At 40.2% G+C, this 18275-nt stretch overlaps 1 protein-coding gene and 1 non-coding gene across 2 annotated transcripts in view; one reads left to right on the forward strand and one right to left on the reverse strand.

Moving 5' to 3' along the window:
• LOC148812462 (guanylate-binding protein 5-like) overlaps nucleotides 1–13673 on the reverse strand; it is a 31338-nt gene extending 17665 nt beyond the window's left edge. The window contains exons 1-3 of the mRNA XM_088908630.1: nucleotides 13602–13673; nucleotides 1714–2136; nucleotides 483–731 (exon numbers count right to left, since the gene is read on the reverse strand). Coding sequence (XP_088764756.1) covers nucleotides 483–731; nucleotides 1714–2123 — 659 coding nt within the window. The 5' untranslated portion in view covers nucleotides 2124–2136; nucleotides 13602–13673. The remainder of the gene's footprint in view (nucleotides 1–482; nucleotides 732–1713; nucleotides 2137–13601) is intronic.
• Nucleotides 13674–16824: 3151 nt separating this feature from the next.
• Nucleotides 16825–16897, forward strand: trnaa-agc (transfer RNA alanine (anticodon AGC)). The gene has a single exon. It is a non-coding gene; the product is annotated as a tRNA-Ala (tRNA).
• Nucleotides 16898–18275: the final 1378 nt, after the last annotated feature.

Consider the following 18275-nt stretch of genomic DNA (forward strand, 5'->3'; position numbering starts at 1 on the left):
GAATAGGATTTTAGGAACAGTAGAATGTTATAATTATTATAATAATTAGAGTGATAATTAATATCATATTATGATGTCAGGCAAATCAAAATAATAGGGGTACAGGGGTAAGACTAAGTGACAGAAAACAAAACTGTTTAGCAGAGGTGAAAACCAAATAAGGAAGAAAAGATGATCTATGAATAGATTGTGCCTCATTTGTTTTTTCCTCACCAAAACAAATCCTAATACATTAGCAAGGATGTGAGGGGACAACAAAAACAGAAGGTTTGAGTTTGAGAGGAAATTACAGACAGAAGTAAGCAGAGTCTGTTGAGTACAGATGATATTTGACCCTTCCTTTCAAATACTGTACACACACTGGAAAGGAGAAATTATATAAAGCACAGCAAACTTTCAATAACAAGAACAGAATGTTTAAGTGCTTGGCAATTCCTGAATAGTTTATTATATTATTATATATAAATAAAAAGTATACTTACTTGAGCGCTTTCCCAAGAGCTGGTTGTGGCAGAATATGAATTTCTGTTTTGTCAAAGACTTCCTTATATTTTGTCTTTGTTTCTTTATCCAAGGCATTCAGAAACTTGTCCTTAAACTTATCATGATCAAATTCTTCAAACTGGAAATCTCTTATCAGCATATAGAACAAGTTCGGAAGGTAATCTTTAAGTGACTTATTTTTCTCCTCACTGACGAAAGACATCTGATGTACAACCTGTAAGAGGCAGCTGTACTGGGTTTCAGGAAAAAAAAATCTATGACGTCACATTGATAATGGCCTTTAATTAAAAAATAGAGTTTAACATTGCTGATATTTTTAAATCACTGAACAGTTCCTATTTGAAAAATTCTTAACACTGCATCACTTACAATAAGCACTTGTCCATTTCAGAGTCCCAGGGGAGCTGGATCCTACCCAGGAATCAATGTGCAAAAGGCAGGATACACCCTGGACAGGACATCAATCCATCGCAGGGCACACACTCACACCAGGGCCAACTCTACCAAACCACTTGGTTAAGCACCTGGAGGAAACCCATGCAAAGAGTATGCAGAGAGCACCCCAAGAATTACACCAAGGGCCCAGTGCTGCAAGGCTGCAATGATAATCACAGTGCCAATGCACCACCTGGTTTTAACATGGATAATAATATTTTCTTATTTATAATCTCTTTGTTAGTCAGAAACAATAATTTTGATATTTGTTTTAAATTCCAATATAAGTCTTCATTGTCCTTTTTTTCCTGTAATGTCCTGTTGAAATGCTCCAGAAATCTGATTTTGGCTTTTATTTTGGCTTTTGTTGGACTTTTACAGTTCTAGATAATTAGATTGTTTCAGTTTCAGTTTCATATGATTAGAAGCTGTCATAAGATTATAAAAAATATTTTACAGCAGACTTCATTAACACTCTGACTGCACATATGTACTTGTGGTTCAGTACTGAAAGGGGTGAAGTGAAGTGACCCAGCAATGATATTAACTAATTCTCCAATTAGACAACTCCACACAGCTGGTACAGTAACAGTACTGGGCATCATGGGTGACACAAATCAGCATAAACAAAGATCACCACAGCTCACCCCAGAATTCACTTTAATCTGAAAACTAAATCTGCTCATGAAATTGGAAGATTATGTAAAGCTCAAGATTTCTTTTTTAGTAATTTATATTGTTGTATAGTTTAAAATGTTTTCTTCCCAAGGATACAGAATTTCTTCAATAGCGCTTCTGTCGATACATCCTTTGATGTTGAAGATTATACTGCTGGACAGCAGTGTTGTCAGTAAAAATATAGTCTTATCAGTTATGAGCCTATTTTCACAGTCATCCAATCCCTCAGTATCCAGAAGCAGGAGACAGGCATTTGTGTGGAAAGGGTGTGGTCTGGACCACATCCAAATGCCTTTGGTACATCCTTCCACTCCATGTCCAACTTTGAATCCTTGGTCTTGGTTAAAGAACCGAGACAGCAGGTAAGACTTTCCAGTCCTGTGCTTACCCACAATGCCAATCACCTCTGCAACACCTGTCATTCCTGACAGAACTTCAGCTGCCCTCTCATTGAGTACAACTTTATCATTCTGGATCTCAATGAATATCTGTGGAGTTGCCATCATGCCTATTCTGCTCCTGGTAAAATAAGAGAAAACTGACTTAAGAATACATTAACTCATTTTTCACTATTTTATACTATGTGAATTTTGTAAAAATTCTATAGGTTCTGATTCTTATTAATTCATTCAGGATACCTGTGCCACAACAAATTGACTGTAAAAACATGTATACGTACTATAGCTGTCAACAGTTAATGTATATTGATTAGTCTTACACATTATCACAATTCCTTGAACCAGCAATACAAATTGATTCTGAAATTTGCATTATAAGTCAAAGTCATAACTTGGAAGTGATTATATAATGGAACAGTGTTATAAGTTGGGGACTAACTCCTGATTCAACAGCAGCTAGGCAACATTCATTATTTTGTGATCACAAATAACTTAAGGGAGTAGACAGAGTTCTGATTTATGCAAGATTATTTGAAACCATGAAGTCAGCTCTGACTGGATGGCATAAAAATGTGACCTGTGGGAAAACTGGTTTGCCTATGGTTATACTCGATTAGAGCAATATAAATATGAAAAATGCCATTTGGCTAATTTTCCCATTTGGTAGTTAGTTAATTGATCTGGGGACTCATTCAGCTGTTTCTTGAAAAATAAAGACAGGTGTCACATAGAAAACAAAATAAATTCACCTCCCAAATCACCTCCCAAATCTCTAATCACCACCAGAGGGCCCCACACGAGAAAACCAATATCACTCTTCCCTAACAGCCAAGTGAATATCTCTCTAATCATCATCACCTTTAATTAGGAGCATTATATTAAAGGCTCAAGTGGCTACTTAAGCATTCATGCCAGGACCATGAGCCCTCAGCTCAGAAAATCCTCTCTTCTCTACTTCAGAGAAATAAAATCCTTAACTGAGTTTTAACATTTGCCCTAAAAACCTTCCGAAAAGCTAAATATGGAGCGACTACACGCTGACTTTCTACTTCTGTCTGGGATATTGAGCCTGAAACCGGTGAAAGGTGTCGCTAAAACCCACACAATGTCACACAGGCTGTTAAATTTAACCATATTACTGTCTAGCTTGTTCCAAACTTTGCTAACAAGTCTGCATGCCTGCATCTCTGAATAATGGGGTTATTATATTATACTTTGTGTTTCTACAAAGGCTAGAAGGACTGTGAACCTCTCTCAAGGAGAGATAAGAATTGTACTGAAACAGACATAAAACCATTTAGCCATAAACAAAACAGGGCTAGTGATTCTCAAGTCAAGAGAGGTGATTTCCCAACACCTGACACGAGGCCATAATTTAAGGGCCACTACTTAGTAAGAAATGCAAGAAGAACTTTTTTTAAGATTCATTTTAAAGGAACTGCCCAAACATACCTTAAAATCATCCATAAATAGATATTTTATTTATCACATTTAAAAGAAACAGAACCAACTGCATTAAACTAAGAGAAACAATGGATATCTGAGCAAATGCCTGTAACTACTGTATCACTTGTATGGTCTTAAATTAAAGGGCAATTTATAATTAAATAGATGGAACAATCGGAATCCTGGTTACAACAAGCATTACTGAAAGGATTTTTCAGATTATTCTGATCCATCAACATCGATTGAGGGTCCAGGTTTGAGTCTAGTGAATACATGAGGATACAATCCTCTCCAATTGCTTGTAAAGCAAGTCAGAATTTTGACCTATTAAAATTGCATCCTTCATTCTGTATTGATAAAAGACTATATTAAGTACTGGATGTGTTGCCACATGTTTCATTCCCTTACGAAAGCTTAAACCTAAATTATTAAATTAAAATACAATATAATTCATCATTATCATTTCAGAAATAAACAGGCTGTACTTGTTTGGTATCAAATGAATGGGCAAAGCATGAGTAGGTCAGAAATCTAATAATCTAATATTAAATTTGTAAGTTTTACTCAGAAGAAGTTTTGAGTTTTCTCAATTATTGGATATTTTATCCTGTCTTTCCTGTTAGAAGCAATAAAAATTTCTGAAAGAGAGATATGCAAATCACAGGTTTGAACTGGCCAACCAGAACCCTGGAAGAAAAGACTCTGGTATGTCTTTGTCTGAGGCTAATCAATAGAGCAAGCCAAGGGCCACACTTTGGAAGTCTGGAAGTTTTAGAAGACGTTAGGTCCTACTAGTGGATGTCAAGTCTAAAGGAAGTCAACAGACAAGGGAGAAGAAGTAACAAAGAGCTCAGCTAGACAAGAGGAGTAAAGTCTGATCCACTGCTCCACCCTCTCCAGCCAGCAGCCCATCTACTTGAGCTCCACAGCAACTCTGGATCAGCTTCTGAGCAGAGTCACAGCAGTCTTCTACTTAACAAATCCGCACCAGATGATGCCTACTTCCCCGCTATCCAAGACATAAGCAATACAGACGCAAAGCTTTTTTAGTTTGCACTGTTCCTTAATATATATATTTATTAACTTTGTGTTTGGTTTATCTTGATAAAGACTTAATGTAACATGATGCCTTCTGCCTCAAATTAGAATTTGACTTTGTTAACACTACTCTATAACTTAGCAACTTGCACTTTTCAAATTCTCTATTTCCAACCATTTCCACTTTCCTTTCCAAAGGCCTTTGTTGTATTAATTGTATTTCTAATAAACTCATCTGTTTTAATAAACTGAAGGAATCTGGATTTGAATTCACACAGATCAACCTCACCTTTATCTTGAATTTGGAATGTTCAGCACAGTGTTAATTATCACATTAAACTGGCTGTGTTTTCAGAGGATATGGTCATCTAAGGGTTGGTGTGGTGATAAACACCAGATCACAAGACCTGTTTTATCCTTCTATTGGTGTTTCAGTAACCTAGGACACATGGTTTTGGACTTGTGCTGGAAAGTGCTTACAGCAGTGCCTAAGCTTTGGTCACATGTGCTGTACATGATTTACTGAAGATTCAGGCAACCCTCCAAAACCATCTGATGCACAGCTTCCTGTTCTCAGCTTTACATATAGTTCCATGTAGTCCTCACTTGTGTCTTCTAATTTGTATTTAATTGTGATGAATTTGTCAGTGCCTTTGAGGATATTGAATACTTTATCAAATCCCCTTGATCTTCTCTGTTCAAGACATAAAGGCTTTGGTCCTTCAGTCTGTCAGTGTAGGACATTCTCCTGAGTCCCAAACTGTATCTGGTAGTTATCAGACCTAATTCTAACAGAAATATATATATATATATTGTTGTTGTTTTAGTGTGGTGACCAAAAGTGTACACAGTATACCAAATGAGGCCTTACTATTACTATATTGTGTGATTTTAACCTTTTAGTACTCCTGTTTGTCATATGTCCAGAGGCCATTTCCAGATGGAATAATGTCCCCTGAAACATTCTGTATTAATTTTGTAAGTTCAGACAGTTGAGGCCTGGTTGACAGCTTAAATTGAAACTAATATAACATTCCCTGATTTGCATTCTGCTCTAATAGATGTATAATCTAACATTTTGTTTTGCGTTTCTTTCTTAATGTTTTTATTATTTCCAGCAATTGTCTAGAAGATATGTGCTCATATTATCCAATGTGTATACATTGCATGTTCATGACTCGCTTGTGAGCATGTTTCCACACCTGTCTTTTCCTGATAATAACAGCAAAGCTGACCCATGTAAAACTATCCTCACTGTGAGGAAAAGGACTGCCTACCTTCCTCTTCTCAAGAAAATATGTTACACAGGCTCCACTGTGACTCTGCCATGTAGGAATGTTAATTAATTTGGGTAGTGTGGTGTCTCTGTGGCTAAGGATCTGCACCTATGGCTGGAAGGTTGCCCGTTCGTATCCGGTGGCAGGAAGAGGATTCCTGCTCTGTTGGGCCCCTAAGCAAGGCCCTTAACCCCAGCTGCTCCAGTGGTGCTATATAAATGACTGACCCTGCACTCTGACCCCACGGATTCTTTTGATAGTAAGTAAAGAAATAGTGTGTAGAGTAGGAGGAATCCACTGTAGTGGACTAAGGGGTATAGTGTGAAGGTTGTGAAAGCTGGTGGCTATGTGTGTGAGTTCCCCAGACCACAAAGGAGGTTGACATTTCTCCTGGAGAAATGTCTGCAGTGCCTCAAGCATTCAATTCCATCATACCCAGTCAACTGGTGACAAAGCTCAGGGGATTAGGTCTGTGCAACTCTGTCTGCAACTGGCTGCTGGACTTTCTTATCAAGAGACCACAGGTGGTGCGGATAGGCAATAAAACATCAACACCACTCACCCTGAGCACTGGAACCCCACAAGGCTGCTGTCTGAGTCCAAGGTTGTACTCCCTGTCCACTCACGACTGCACAGCAAGACACAGCGACAACCGCATCATTAAGTTTGCAGATACCACCACTATAATAGGACTGATCAGTGATGATGACGAGTCCACTTACAGGGATAAAGTTGTACAGCTGCTTAGGCACTGCAGAGAATGGTCAATATGGCCCAGAAGATCATCGGCTGCGGTCTCACCGAGATTAAACAGCTCTATGAGGACCGCTGCTGTGGTAGAATTCTGGCCATCACAGAGGACAGTCACCACCCTGGGCATGAGCTCTTCACCCCACTGCCCTCAGGCAAGAGATATAAGAGCATACGGACACTGACCACCAGATTCCTCAATAGCTTCTACCCACAAGCAGTGAGACTGGCGAACACATTTAGCCATCCCCCTCGGACCACACCTACACTATCACCATCTACCTCTTTATGATTTCTTATCTATTGCACATCTCCAGGCATTGTTTACACGTCTGTATTGTGTACATTCAAACTGTCTACATGTTTACTTGCACATTGTCTATTGTTTGTTTGTATATTGTCTTGATGCACTGTTTGCACTTTGTTTTGTTTTTTACACTTGTTTTACAATCGAGAGACTTTCTGTAAGTAAGAATTCCATTGTATCAGTACCGGTTACATATGGCAATAAAGTTCAAGTTCAAGTTCAAGTACAAGTCGGAAGGGGAGAGAAGGAAGTGAGTGAGACTGGGGACTCATTCTGAAGGAGTGCTGAAGGCCCAGGGCTGTGGAAGTGGCAAAGCTGCTTGTCAGGCTTGTGTGAATGGAACTTAAACCATGTGAATCAACAGTCTATGTGTAAAACCAGTTAAAGGCCTAGCCCCCCAGAGGTCATTTCTGCCTGTAACAGACGACTTCTCAAACCCAGCACTGCAGAGACTCGCAGTTTATCAATATGAATAAAACTCAGCAGGAGGATTTTTCCTAAAGACTTCTCCTCCTTCAAAAGCTCAGGACATATGAACAGTGACTCACTCACCTGGGAACTGACAGGCAGCTGTAGCACCAGACAGTTGCACAGAGAAATTCAATATAAGAATTGCACTCTCCATTCAACAAGATATATTAACATGTCCAACAACTGCATAGCTGCTTGTTTTAATTTTCATAGTAAGGGACACACTGTCACAAATACAGAAAGGGCTCTGTTTCAGTCTCATTACGTTTGTTTCCACTGTGCATTTAAAACAGCCTTAAACTTTGAATAATACAATTTTATCTGTCAACATTGTAGTATGTACTGCATATTTCCAAACTTCAGTATCTCAGATTTACTGGTTTAACTGTAATTAACAATAAAACAGGACGGTTTTGAGACTTTATCTACTTACATGGGATCTCACTTGTTTAATGTTTTGATAATTTAATATCCTTATTTTTAACTTAATCTCAGCAAAATGTGTTTCCAGTGCTTTGGGTTTTACAAAAGAAACACAAATCTGGAAATAATTTCTCCTGGTGGCATAACTCAAGGGACCAATTGCATCGACCCCAAAGCAGCGAACCAACTGGAGTTCAGCCTGTGCAAAACTAGTGAGCAAACTTAAGATCAAATGCAATGAACATGGCTGAAATTTGTCCACAGCTCCATTCTGAACCTGTCCTGAATTGCAATGAACCCAAAGTAACAACTGCTGCCCTCTAGATATTATTGTAGTAGTAGATTAATTTAAACCACCTCTTCACAGGTTTTAAGCAACTCAGTAGCGGACTAAGCACTGGATCCCATTAGAACTTTCCTGAACATAGTGGAAATGATACCTTCACTAAATGATGAACTTAGCATCTTTAGCTTGACATTTATTGTAAAATTTACCTAAAATTGCTTTCCAGACACAACAATTATTTATCAATACAAGTATTTATTAATAAAAGTGTAATCTGTTAATAATGAAGTTTAATATCTATCTTTATCAGTAGCTGTACTACAGATAATGCATGTTTAACCTAACACTAACCCTTTTGTATGTGATAGTTAATTTTTCAGATAACCAGGGGAGGGAAGAGAACTGAAATCAAGGAAATACAAATTGAAATGTAGTGTAATTCTTACATGTGTTCTGTTACATCTGGGAGTTAATTGAATAGATTTGTTGTATTTTTCTTTGCGATTTGAGTCTTCACTTGTGTTTCTCAGGGAAAGCAGGGATATTGGGGATGCAAAGAATAAGTTGTACTGTATAGGCAAAGGTATGGGTAAGTTAAAGAAAAAAAACATATTATTAAAAGTGATAATCTAAGACAATTCTTTGGAACAGTGTCCTTTCTCGTATCTGTGGCTGTGGTCCAACAATAATGGTGTTGAAATGTGCGGAAAGATTTGGAGACGAACAGGAGACCCATCCAGTCGGTAACAGGGTTGAGCAAGACCGCACATGCCTCAGTGACGGTGCTGTTAATGGAATAGTACACACACAGACCACATGAAAGGCAAGGAAAAGGTGGTTTTAAAATTTCAAGATCAGAGGAACAGCAATTAACTGAAAAGATCTGTTACAGAGCTCTAAGTTTTTCTTTTTAGAGCTGTAAATGTAACTTGTTTTTGTAGATCAAATCCACATATTGATGTTAATTCTATTTAAAAAATAAAATGACTAACGCTGTTCGACATTAGATGATGCTTTGTGTAACATTTGTTTTCACTCAGCTGTAAGGAAAATGCACTACGCGCCTTTATTTTAATTAAAAACTCTTAATGTAGATGAGTTGTACAACAAACATTACAACAAATGCAGCCCCTGAAGTTGCATAACATTTACGTTAAAATTATTGCAGACACAAAAGTAGCTTATGCCTATTATAACACCGAAATAGCAATGTGTTTGCTTTATTTGTCTGAAGGATCTCTGTATGAATCAGTATAACTTATCAATGGAAATAAAAACTGCTATAATACATGTTCAAGCTTAACACGCAGCTGCTATTATAGTTTGTTCGTTTGTGATTAAATGCAATTGAGTATCTCATAAGCAGTTACCTTCTCTGGTTTATTTCAATATAAATGCCGTTCTTAAATTCAAATTAACATTAAATTGCCAAGAACATTCAGTTATATACTAACACAAGATAGATAAATGAATAATTATGGCTGACATATTAACGCACTGAACAGACTAATTGAAAAGCTCTGATTCAGAGCACCGGCAGTTCTTGCTAATTTGAACAACAACGATGCTGAACCCTCAGCACCGTACTAAACACAAGTTCATTTGGTCCCCAGCTTTTTTTGGTCCCCAGCAGTTTTCGTTGCATCTGAACTCAGAGCTGGAAATGATCTCCTGATAGTACCGCATTAAGTACTCCGGAGCTTAAGCAGAGCGTGCTAAATCTGAAAGTTCGTTGAAATTGAATGATCTTGACACAGCGGCCTGTCTTGTAATCATGAGCCGAAAAGGTCGAAAGATACATCCTCACAATAAACACCTTTGCATTTCTGGGCACTTGTGCCATCGTTACTAATCTATTCTATCTGTGCTTCCAAACTATTCAATGTCGAGATTTTGACAGCTACATTTATGTATATGAAATACAAAGGCAAACATAGGATTAGTGGGACTATTAGAAGCAGAACTAGAAGAAAGCAAAAACATTATAGGAGTCCCATTTACTAAGGTGTATTTGCCTAGATTTTAGTTCACTTCACTCCATAGAATATTAATCTACGTCACAGTATGTCTCCCAGAAATCTATCACAAATTATCAAAATGATGACACTTGCTTCAAGACTGGAATACAATTTCAGTTTTATATTTCAATACAGTATATTAACAGCCACTAATGTTTAAATTAAGTTCATATTAACGATATTATTTCAGTAATGCGTTTCTCCGTCATTCAGAACTTTCCCTTGCGATCCGCTTAGCACTGTACTAACTTGGTTAGTGTAGTAACCTCTAGACGGCAGCAGCTGTTTGTGTTTGTTGCAACAGAGGATATATTTTAGTGCAGAGATAGCGACTAATTTCAGCTGCCAAGTCCTCTGCAGTCGGTATTAGGAGTGATTTCCTTCGCTCACCTTTGTGCCGGAATCGGTCAGTACGATTCAATTTCTGTGCGGTTCCCCTCTGGTCCTGACCACAGCTCAGTTCTACAACGATGATCTGGTGTGCACAATAAATCAGCTATATTATATGTTGCTTTTAACCACAAAAAAATGCATTTGTGTTAGTCAGTTAGGTTAAATATTTTTATATCTGTAGCTTCTCCGATAAGAGGAGAAATCAGAAATGATAAAATGTCTAATTTAAAGCAAACAGATACCCATTTCTCTAACGTAAATGTGGGTGGAGACACTTCTATGGATTTTGTATTGTTTCAAAGTATTTGAAAATGAAATTAGAACGGGAGTTCTTGAATCTGTTTAACGAATAATCTCGCTTTCTCTATAATGTAAAAGGTGCAGGAAGAGATTCTTTTATGCTTAAAACATTAAGATTAAAAGGTTGAACGATGTTTAACGATGCTCTGCTTGTGCCATTTTGTGAACATTCTGCACTATTGTTCTTCATAGAGTGATGTTTATTACACATTCAGGGAAGTCATTAAAAAAATGATTATCTAAATTTCACTATAAATGACGATTTTCATCCATCTATGTCTTTAAAATTGGTTTAAGGAAGTCTTTAGATCCTCGACAATTTAAAAGATGAGTTCAGTGGAAATGTGTGCTTTACTAACTGAGAAGACCCCTTTGCACAGTTTTTACTACCCCTTTGCACTACCTTAAAGTACTACAACGCGTATTTTTCCCCTTTTACACTTAATTAAGCTCAGCTAAGCCAATTTGAAGGGGGGAACTATTTGTTTTCAGACCAAAGCACCTCTGCGGTACAGAGGCTCTCTGAGTTGGGTTCTAGATTTTCACTCGATTGCTCACTCCTCTCACACCTGTATCATGCAGTGACAGCATGGTCTTGCGCGGTGGCGGATCCTGTCTGCGATTCTCTTTAACTTGTTATCCGATGTAAACACGCTTGATCATCAAAACAAGGATAAATCGTGACTTTATTTCAAAATGCTTGTTGCTGTCAGATATGTGGTGACTGACTGGAAAAAAAGATTTTCAGTCCTAATCAGATTTTAATTTCCTCGAGGGCCACATTTGCTTCGGAAGAAAGGCCAGATGGCCAGACACTGGGAGGGTAGGTATTTTATGATGGAGGAATACGTAATAAACAACACAATTTACACTTATAATAAATTAAATGAAACCCCTTATATTGTAATATTCAAATGAACAAATAGAACTAGAAGAAATATTCACATACATGTGTGCAAATTTAATGCGATATTTGGAATTGCTTCAGTGACAGAATGTCCTCAAATTCTGGTTCAAACGTAGTCGCCCCCGAATCAAAATCTGCTTAAGGTGCTCATCAGAAAGTTATGTTCAACATTTGGATTTTACATATTTCATCTTTGTAAATGTTTGTTCACACAAAATGTGGAGGCAGAAGACAGAAAACGTTAGAAAAGTTGCTCGTGGAATGTTCTTAAAACACCTTTCAGGCAGTGATTTATATGTTTAACAAATCATTTTCCTTAAACAGATCCCTATACAAGTTATTCGCAGCAAAGTCAATTACTTCGAGCGGCAACTCAGGCTGAAGATCTTCAACTTCACTTGCAAAAGGGTTCTTGAACAATCTTAGGTTCTGTGAGATACTGTTAAAATCTTGAAAACGGTCCTGAAATTGCTGCTTCAAATGTGAAATCACATGTAAAGCGAACGGAATCGGAAAAGGTTCGGCACATTCATTTCTTTCATTTACTTTTCACAAGTTGCGAACTGAACAAAATTGTTTGCTGCCACTTGTTTGTCCAAAAAGAATTATTGTCTGAAGAATTTTTGTCTGAAGGATTTTACGAGTGAAAACAAATCTGAAATTATAGAATCTGAAACAAATCTGAAATTATAGAATAGGTCGTGTCCTTTGAGTCATGAAAATATCGAATTCTGTGCGTAATTCACTAAATCTCTAGTACTTGGCTTTGCTGATCCAGCGAACCCCTCAGTGGTACGGAACGTCCAGATATTCACTCTCGATTTCAGATAGGACGTTTTTAAACTGACGACGATTAAGGGAGGACTGTCATATAAAATTCACTGTCACTATCCATTACTTCAGATAATTGTAATTTTTTACCGCACAAAGCCTGCTGATGAATGATGATGAATACAGTGCAAAATAATCGTTTTTTCCCGGGTCTTCTGTGCGACGAGCAGTTGTATTAGATGACAGGCATATTTGTTCGAGCAAAGCAACTTTTTCTTTGTATATGCTGCCCATCAGTAAATAGTTTCCCTGCCTTAGCTATGACGTGCTATTTTGAAACTCGCCCTTACAATGGATTCTGATTGTTGTGATCGCTTTTTTAAATATTTCACGCTGATAAATTAAGTTTTTCTTCAGTGCTTCTACTTTATCTGAAAGCATTTTGCCAATCACATCTGAGTATTTCTGTGCTTCGTATCGTAATGCCTTCGGATATTATATTCCTTGAGAACAGCGACGGTTTCTCTGCGTATTAAGCACAACGCTTTGTTATTGCTTTCAATCACGAAATAGTTTTCTTATTAAAAATACGGCACTCTTCGTCAACGTTTCTCCACTTAGCTCGTGACATTTCGATGTAAAATAAACAATGCAAGAAAACTCACGCACAACAAACGTGAACCTGAGGTAAAGGTTATTTAATTTAACACTTGCGCGTAAGCATGCAGTGGTGACGCTTTCCTCTGTTCTCGGGCCGGATAAAGATACCGTAGGTTGGAGACACTTGGGTTAATCCATTCGATCGCTGCATATTGTTAAACACGGTGAACTCAGCGTTCTGTATAATGCGATTCTGTTTAAAACCGTTCCTACAGCTGTATCTGAACAGGAGGAGGAGACAGTTCCAAGCTGTACAGCTCTATCCTGTCCGGCGCCCTTTACCCTGGAGTTTTCGATAGTTACGTTTAAATCTCCTGTCAGTAACAAAAAAAGCCTAGACTCCAAACTAATCTCATTTCTTGTACTTGAAACAGGTCCAGAGTGGGAGATCTTTCTATTAGTTTCAAAACTATTATTAGTTCAGATGTATTTAAAGCAGAAATCTAACATGCCAGCAATCTGCGCCACACGATACCTCTTTGTCTGAAGGCTGTGCTGAGTTTGAGATTGTGACTGATCGAAACAAATGATCATCTCACCTGTATCCTCCGGTCCTCCTCTGTGGTGCGAATCTGTAAGGTGGTGAAGGAGATTACCGCGCTGGAGTTTTATAGACACACATTTCCTTTCACTTTCGAGTTTTATCATGACTAGAACAGGGAGTAAGTAACTATCCCTCCTTTCACTTTCAACTTTTCATACTGATAAACTACTCGCGGAAATCCCAGAGAAAGAAAACTTCCTATAGAGACTACTACATTTTTCTAATATAAAACTTTGAAATATAAGCACTAAACAGTTAATCATAACAGGTTTTAGACTACTTTGTATGTTAATTGAATTGTTTCCATAAAGCACCTGCAATTGAAACAACTCACATAATCTGGTTATATTAAAGGGTCTAAGGTGCAGTTCATAAACCTGTCTAAATATTGTTGGATTGGGATTGATGGGTTAAACTAGTGTAGCGCTCTTGCCCAGTGGTGAGGAGGAAGTTTGGAGATACTGTGGAAATGTCTATAGAGATAGGCCCCGTAGAAATGTGCAGTACACAAAATATGTCAGTTTACTTTGACTTTATCCTGTCCATACAGACAAGATTATTTTATTCTCAGAAACTAACCACACAGTGCTCTATAACCACCAATGAGGACAATGTCTGAACAAGTCAAGTCTTTATCTGTAGCTGGAGACATACTGTATCAGCAACAGCCAGTCTCGTCTCTTCTGTGACCTCTAGCATACCTCCTGTCTGACATGATGTAATTGTTTTAACCCTGTGTACCGTACATTTCTTTACACAGAAAAATACTTAAATTACAATTGCAATCAGCTAACTCCCGTCAGAGCCCTGACTCCTAGAGACCCTAACTAAACGCAGCCAAGCCGCCTCAGAAAGGTCCTTTCCTGTAGCATCAAGGATAACCACACAGTTGACAGCAGGACATAGGGAGGACCCTAGCTAAGAATGGAAAAGGCCCTGCAAATAATTTCACAGTGCGTCCTCTAAACCACTGCTTGTTACGAAATAGCAGAGCCCTATGCAGAAAACCATAACGATCTCCAGAGATGTAGTCGATATAACAATCCGAGGTCCGAAAGCCGTATTAAACAAGCTGGTGCAAAAGTACAAAACCAGATGTGGAGCCATGAGGAAGCCGAGAGTAGAAACCAGAATGATACCCAACGTACAAAAACCAAAACCAGGAGACGTAGTCAGAGAACAAACCAGGGTCAGGAAGCCAAAAACCAAGTAGTAAGTCGTAGTAAAAATAGAAGTAGCTCTAACCAGGAAAAACCCTCATATGAGCCCAGGGGAGAGTGTGAAGAAGCATTAAGTAGGCAGGGGTAAATGGGCAAATTGGGAACTGTGTTGGAATGTGAGGTGGAATGATGAGTCCTCCGGGGCCGTGGCATAACAGTATGGAGTTTTCTTTCAGCAAGTGAGTCTCCTATTCCTGTGAATTGTGTAGGTCCACATATTAATGCCTGCAGGTTTTCAGTGTGACTGGATTGTTCAGGTGGGTGTTGGTGCTGTAGTGAGTCTCACCTGAGAACCGCTCTGACTCATCTGTAATGGAGAGGAGACTCTGGGGTCTCAGGTGCTGGGTAAGCTAAGCTATCTGAGCTGAGACCTGGGCCGTTAGAAATAACGGACAGACAGGATAAAGTGAAAGTTTAAGCTGTCCTGGACTGCTAATTAAAATAGTTAACACCTCAGTACTACTGTAATAATTACAGAGGTGAAGCTCAGCCTTATTGTCATGGTCACTGCTAACTGAAGTGATAAAAACCCACTATGGAGGTGTAGCGGCAATGCTTGTTAATAAGACAGAATTAAGTGTTGGTATGCTGTCCTAAGGGAGGCCCCATCTCACCCTCCATCTCTGTGGTGCAGCCACAGAGAAAGTATTCATGCAGGCTGATTTAGGATGTTTTCTATTGATAAGGAACAAGCTCCCAGACGGGGATGCACTTAGCTAAGCCTGGCTATCATGATCAATGGTCATCCATTGGCGCCTATCAGTCTAGGGAGTGCCAAATGGACATCTGGACTGCATTCTTAAGTGTCAAGAGTAAGTGACTTATATCTCACCTTGACCAACCAATCAGGGACTGGCAGGGTGTGGTAATACCACGTGGGTCTCCAATGCCCGCCAATCTCTCAACCAATCAGCACACATCTGGGTCTTGGTCAAAAAGGGAGCGCAAGCTCAGATCGGGGCTCTCCTTGGCCATTTTCGCGCATCCTCAGAGACAATCACGTGACAACTGCTGTTGTCTGCAAAGGGACTTGGACTTTGTTCTAAGCGCGAGGCCGAGGATCCCGTACGTACTCAGAATTCTACCAACGGGAATGCTCCGCTTGATCAACGGCAGCCTACAGTTGGACCCTCGTCGACAACCGGAATAGCTTATTCAGAAGCAGCGCTGGACCGGGAACGAACCAGCTTCTTCCCAGGCAAAAGAGTGACTTGTGAGGACTCGCGGTCACACTCTGTGCATAGAGACTTTCTACTAGCCAGCCGGACTGCTGGTAGATCCCCTCGGAGCAACGACTGCCCTGCACGCCGCAGTCAGATTCCTCTGCCCGTCCTACTCCAAGCTGCTCCTCGACTGGTTGGCCGGTAGCCAGAGGACGCCAGGACAACGCCCATTGGACAACCGCTGCAACAGAGGCTGCAACAGAGCCTGTCAGCTGGTTTGGTGTTCGTGCCGGGAGATTCCACATCCATACACAGTGGATAAGTAAACCCCATGTTCTACATTGCGTCTCGAGAATTCAATTGTACCTCAACACAAGTTGTTATCAATTTAATTCATGAGTAATGTATTTACTTCCGAGTTTAGAGTAACAGTGGGTAATAACACTGATTAGCGATTTGGTAACCGAACGATATATATTGACATATATTCTCTGTTGTGTATCTCTTTGTGTTGGCATCTCTTCGAGATTATATACCTTGTATATTGATAACCCTCACAGTAAGGTCTGCCGCTCGTATCCAGGCAGACTAGTATATGTTTGGTGCACAGTTTATATTAATAAATGTATCTCGTGTATTGAACCCGTGTGTGTGCGTTGTTAGTTGTTCTGACGATTGATTTTCTAAAAGCCCCAACGAACAACCTCGTGATTACTGCTACAATTAATAATTGTCTCAGTAAACCCATCAAACCACTACAAGACCAAGGGCAGTGGGCGGTGCCCGGCAAGAGGGGCAGAGGCGGTAAGACATGATGCCGAGAAGCATGAAGCGAGGGGGATTAGCTCAAATGGTAGAGCGCTCGCTTAGCATGCGAGAGGTAGCGGGATTGATTCCCGCATCCTCCAGGTCTGAGTTTGGAGCTCCAGGAGCCCGGTGCTCTCGTTTAGCCTCTGCAACTTCTGACAGGTGCTCCTCCGTTGCGGAGAGAATGTGCTTCAGTTGTCAAGCGTTGAAGGGCCACACCTCCTTCCCAACCTCAGTCTGCACTGAGTGTGTCTCCAGCATTTTCTCGTCCAATTTGTCAGCTTAGCAAGTGAAAAGTATATCCGAGTGAAAACAGTGCTGATAATACTCTCACAGATTGTTAGAAGACGTGCTTTTGATCATCGATTGCTTAACAATCACATTCGTTCGACTTGAGCCATCAAGCTCGTAGTTTTCCTTCAAATCTTGAAAGCTCTCAGTGAGAACATCATAGGCTGCAGGACACCCCGTAACTTGAGTACTTCAACAGAAAGAAGAGCAGACAGCTCCACAAATATGCGAGGCGCAGAGAGCGCAAGGCGAGCCGCACACGTTTCGGTGGCTGAGAGAGGGCAGTTTTTGCTTCTGCATTTCCCAAGTAAGGACGCATGACAACAAGCAATCGCGGTCCTCATCTACGACATAGTGGTGATGAGTTCTCAGGACGTGTTCTTTTGAACGAGCAATGAGGTTGCCGCCTTGGACGGCTGACTGCACACTCTCATTGTGCCACGTGATGAGAATTCACCAGGCTCGTTCAGTCATTAGTCACATTCCATTGTTTGCCATAAGCAGACACTGCGAAGTGATGTGGATATCAGTTCCCAGATTTGTGGACGAGGAGGAAAGGAGCACACAAGGGCGCGCCCGGGAGTTGAACCCGGGACCTCTCATACCCTAAGCAAGAATCATATCACTAGACCAATGAGCCACAGCAGCACTTGTCATTTCAATCTGTCAGCAAACTTGAGGACGGGGGAGAGGCGTCATTCGCTCGTCCAGTCAGACCTTCATCAATTAGTCAAGAATGCCGCAATTACACGACTGCCTTGCAGACGAAGGGCAGTGAACTGCGCCCGGTAAGAGGGGAACAAGCGGCACTAGGCGACACCGAGGCATGAGCCCCAGCGAGGGGGGTTAGCTTGCGTGGTACAGCGCTCGCTTTGCATGCGAGAGGTAGCGGGATTGATTCCCGCATCCTCCAGGTGTGTGCTTAGAGCTTAATGTGCCGAAAGGTGTCCTTTAGCCTGTGGTCACGCCTTGCATGGAGAGCGTCGTGCAGCTGTCAAGCGTTTCGCAGCCACGCCCCCTTTTCATCTTCTCTCTGGCTTAAGCGTCTCCGCCATTCTCTCCTGACGTTTCATGTCAGCATGTCAGAAGTCCGAGTGACGTTTTTAATGGCTGAGTGAGGGCACGATGCTGAAGCAGAGAGGCCACTTCAGCCAGAGAGACTTGTGCTAGGTGAGTTCTGAAAGACGG

Source organism: Atractosteus spatula (assembly GCF_055471065.1).
Source record: "Atractosteus spatula isolate fAtrSpa1 chromosome 10 unlocalized genomic scaffold, fAtrSpa1.hap1 SUPER_10_unloc_3, whole genome shotgun sequence".
Taxonomy (NCBI): Eukaryota; Metazoa; Chordata; class Actinopteri; order Semionotiformes; family Lepisosteidae; genus Atractosteus; species Atractosteus spatula.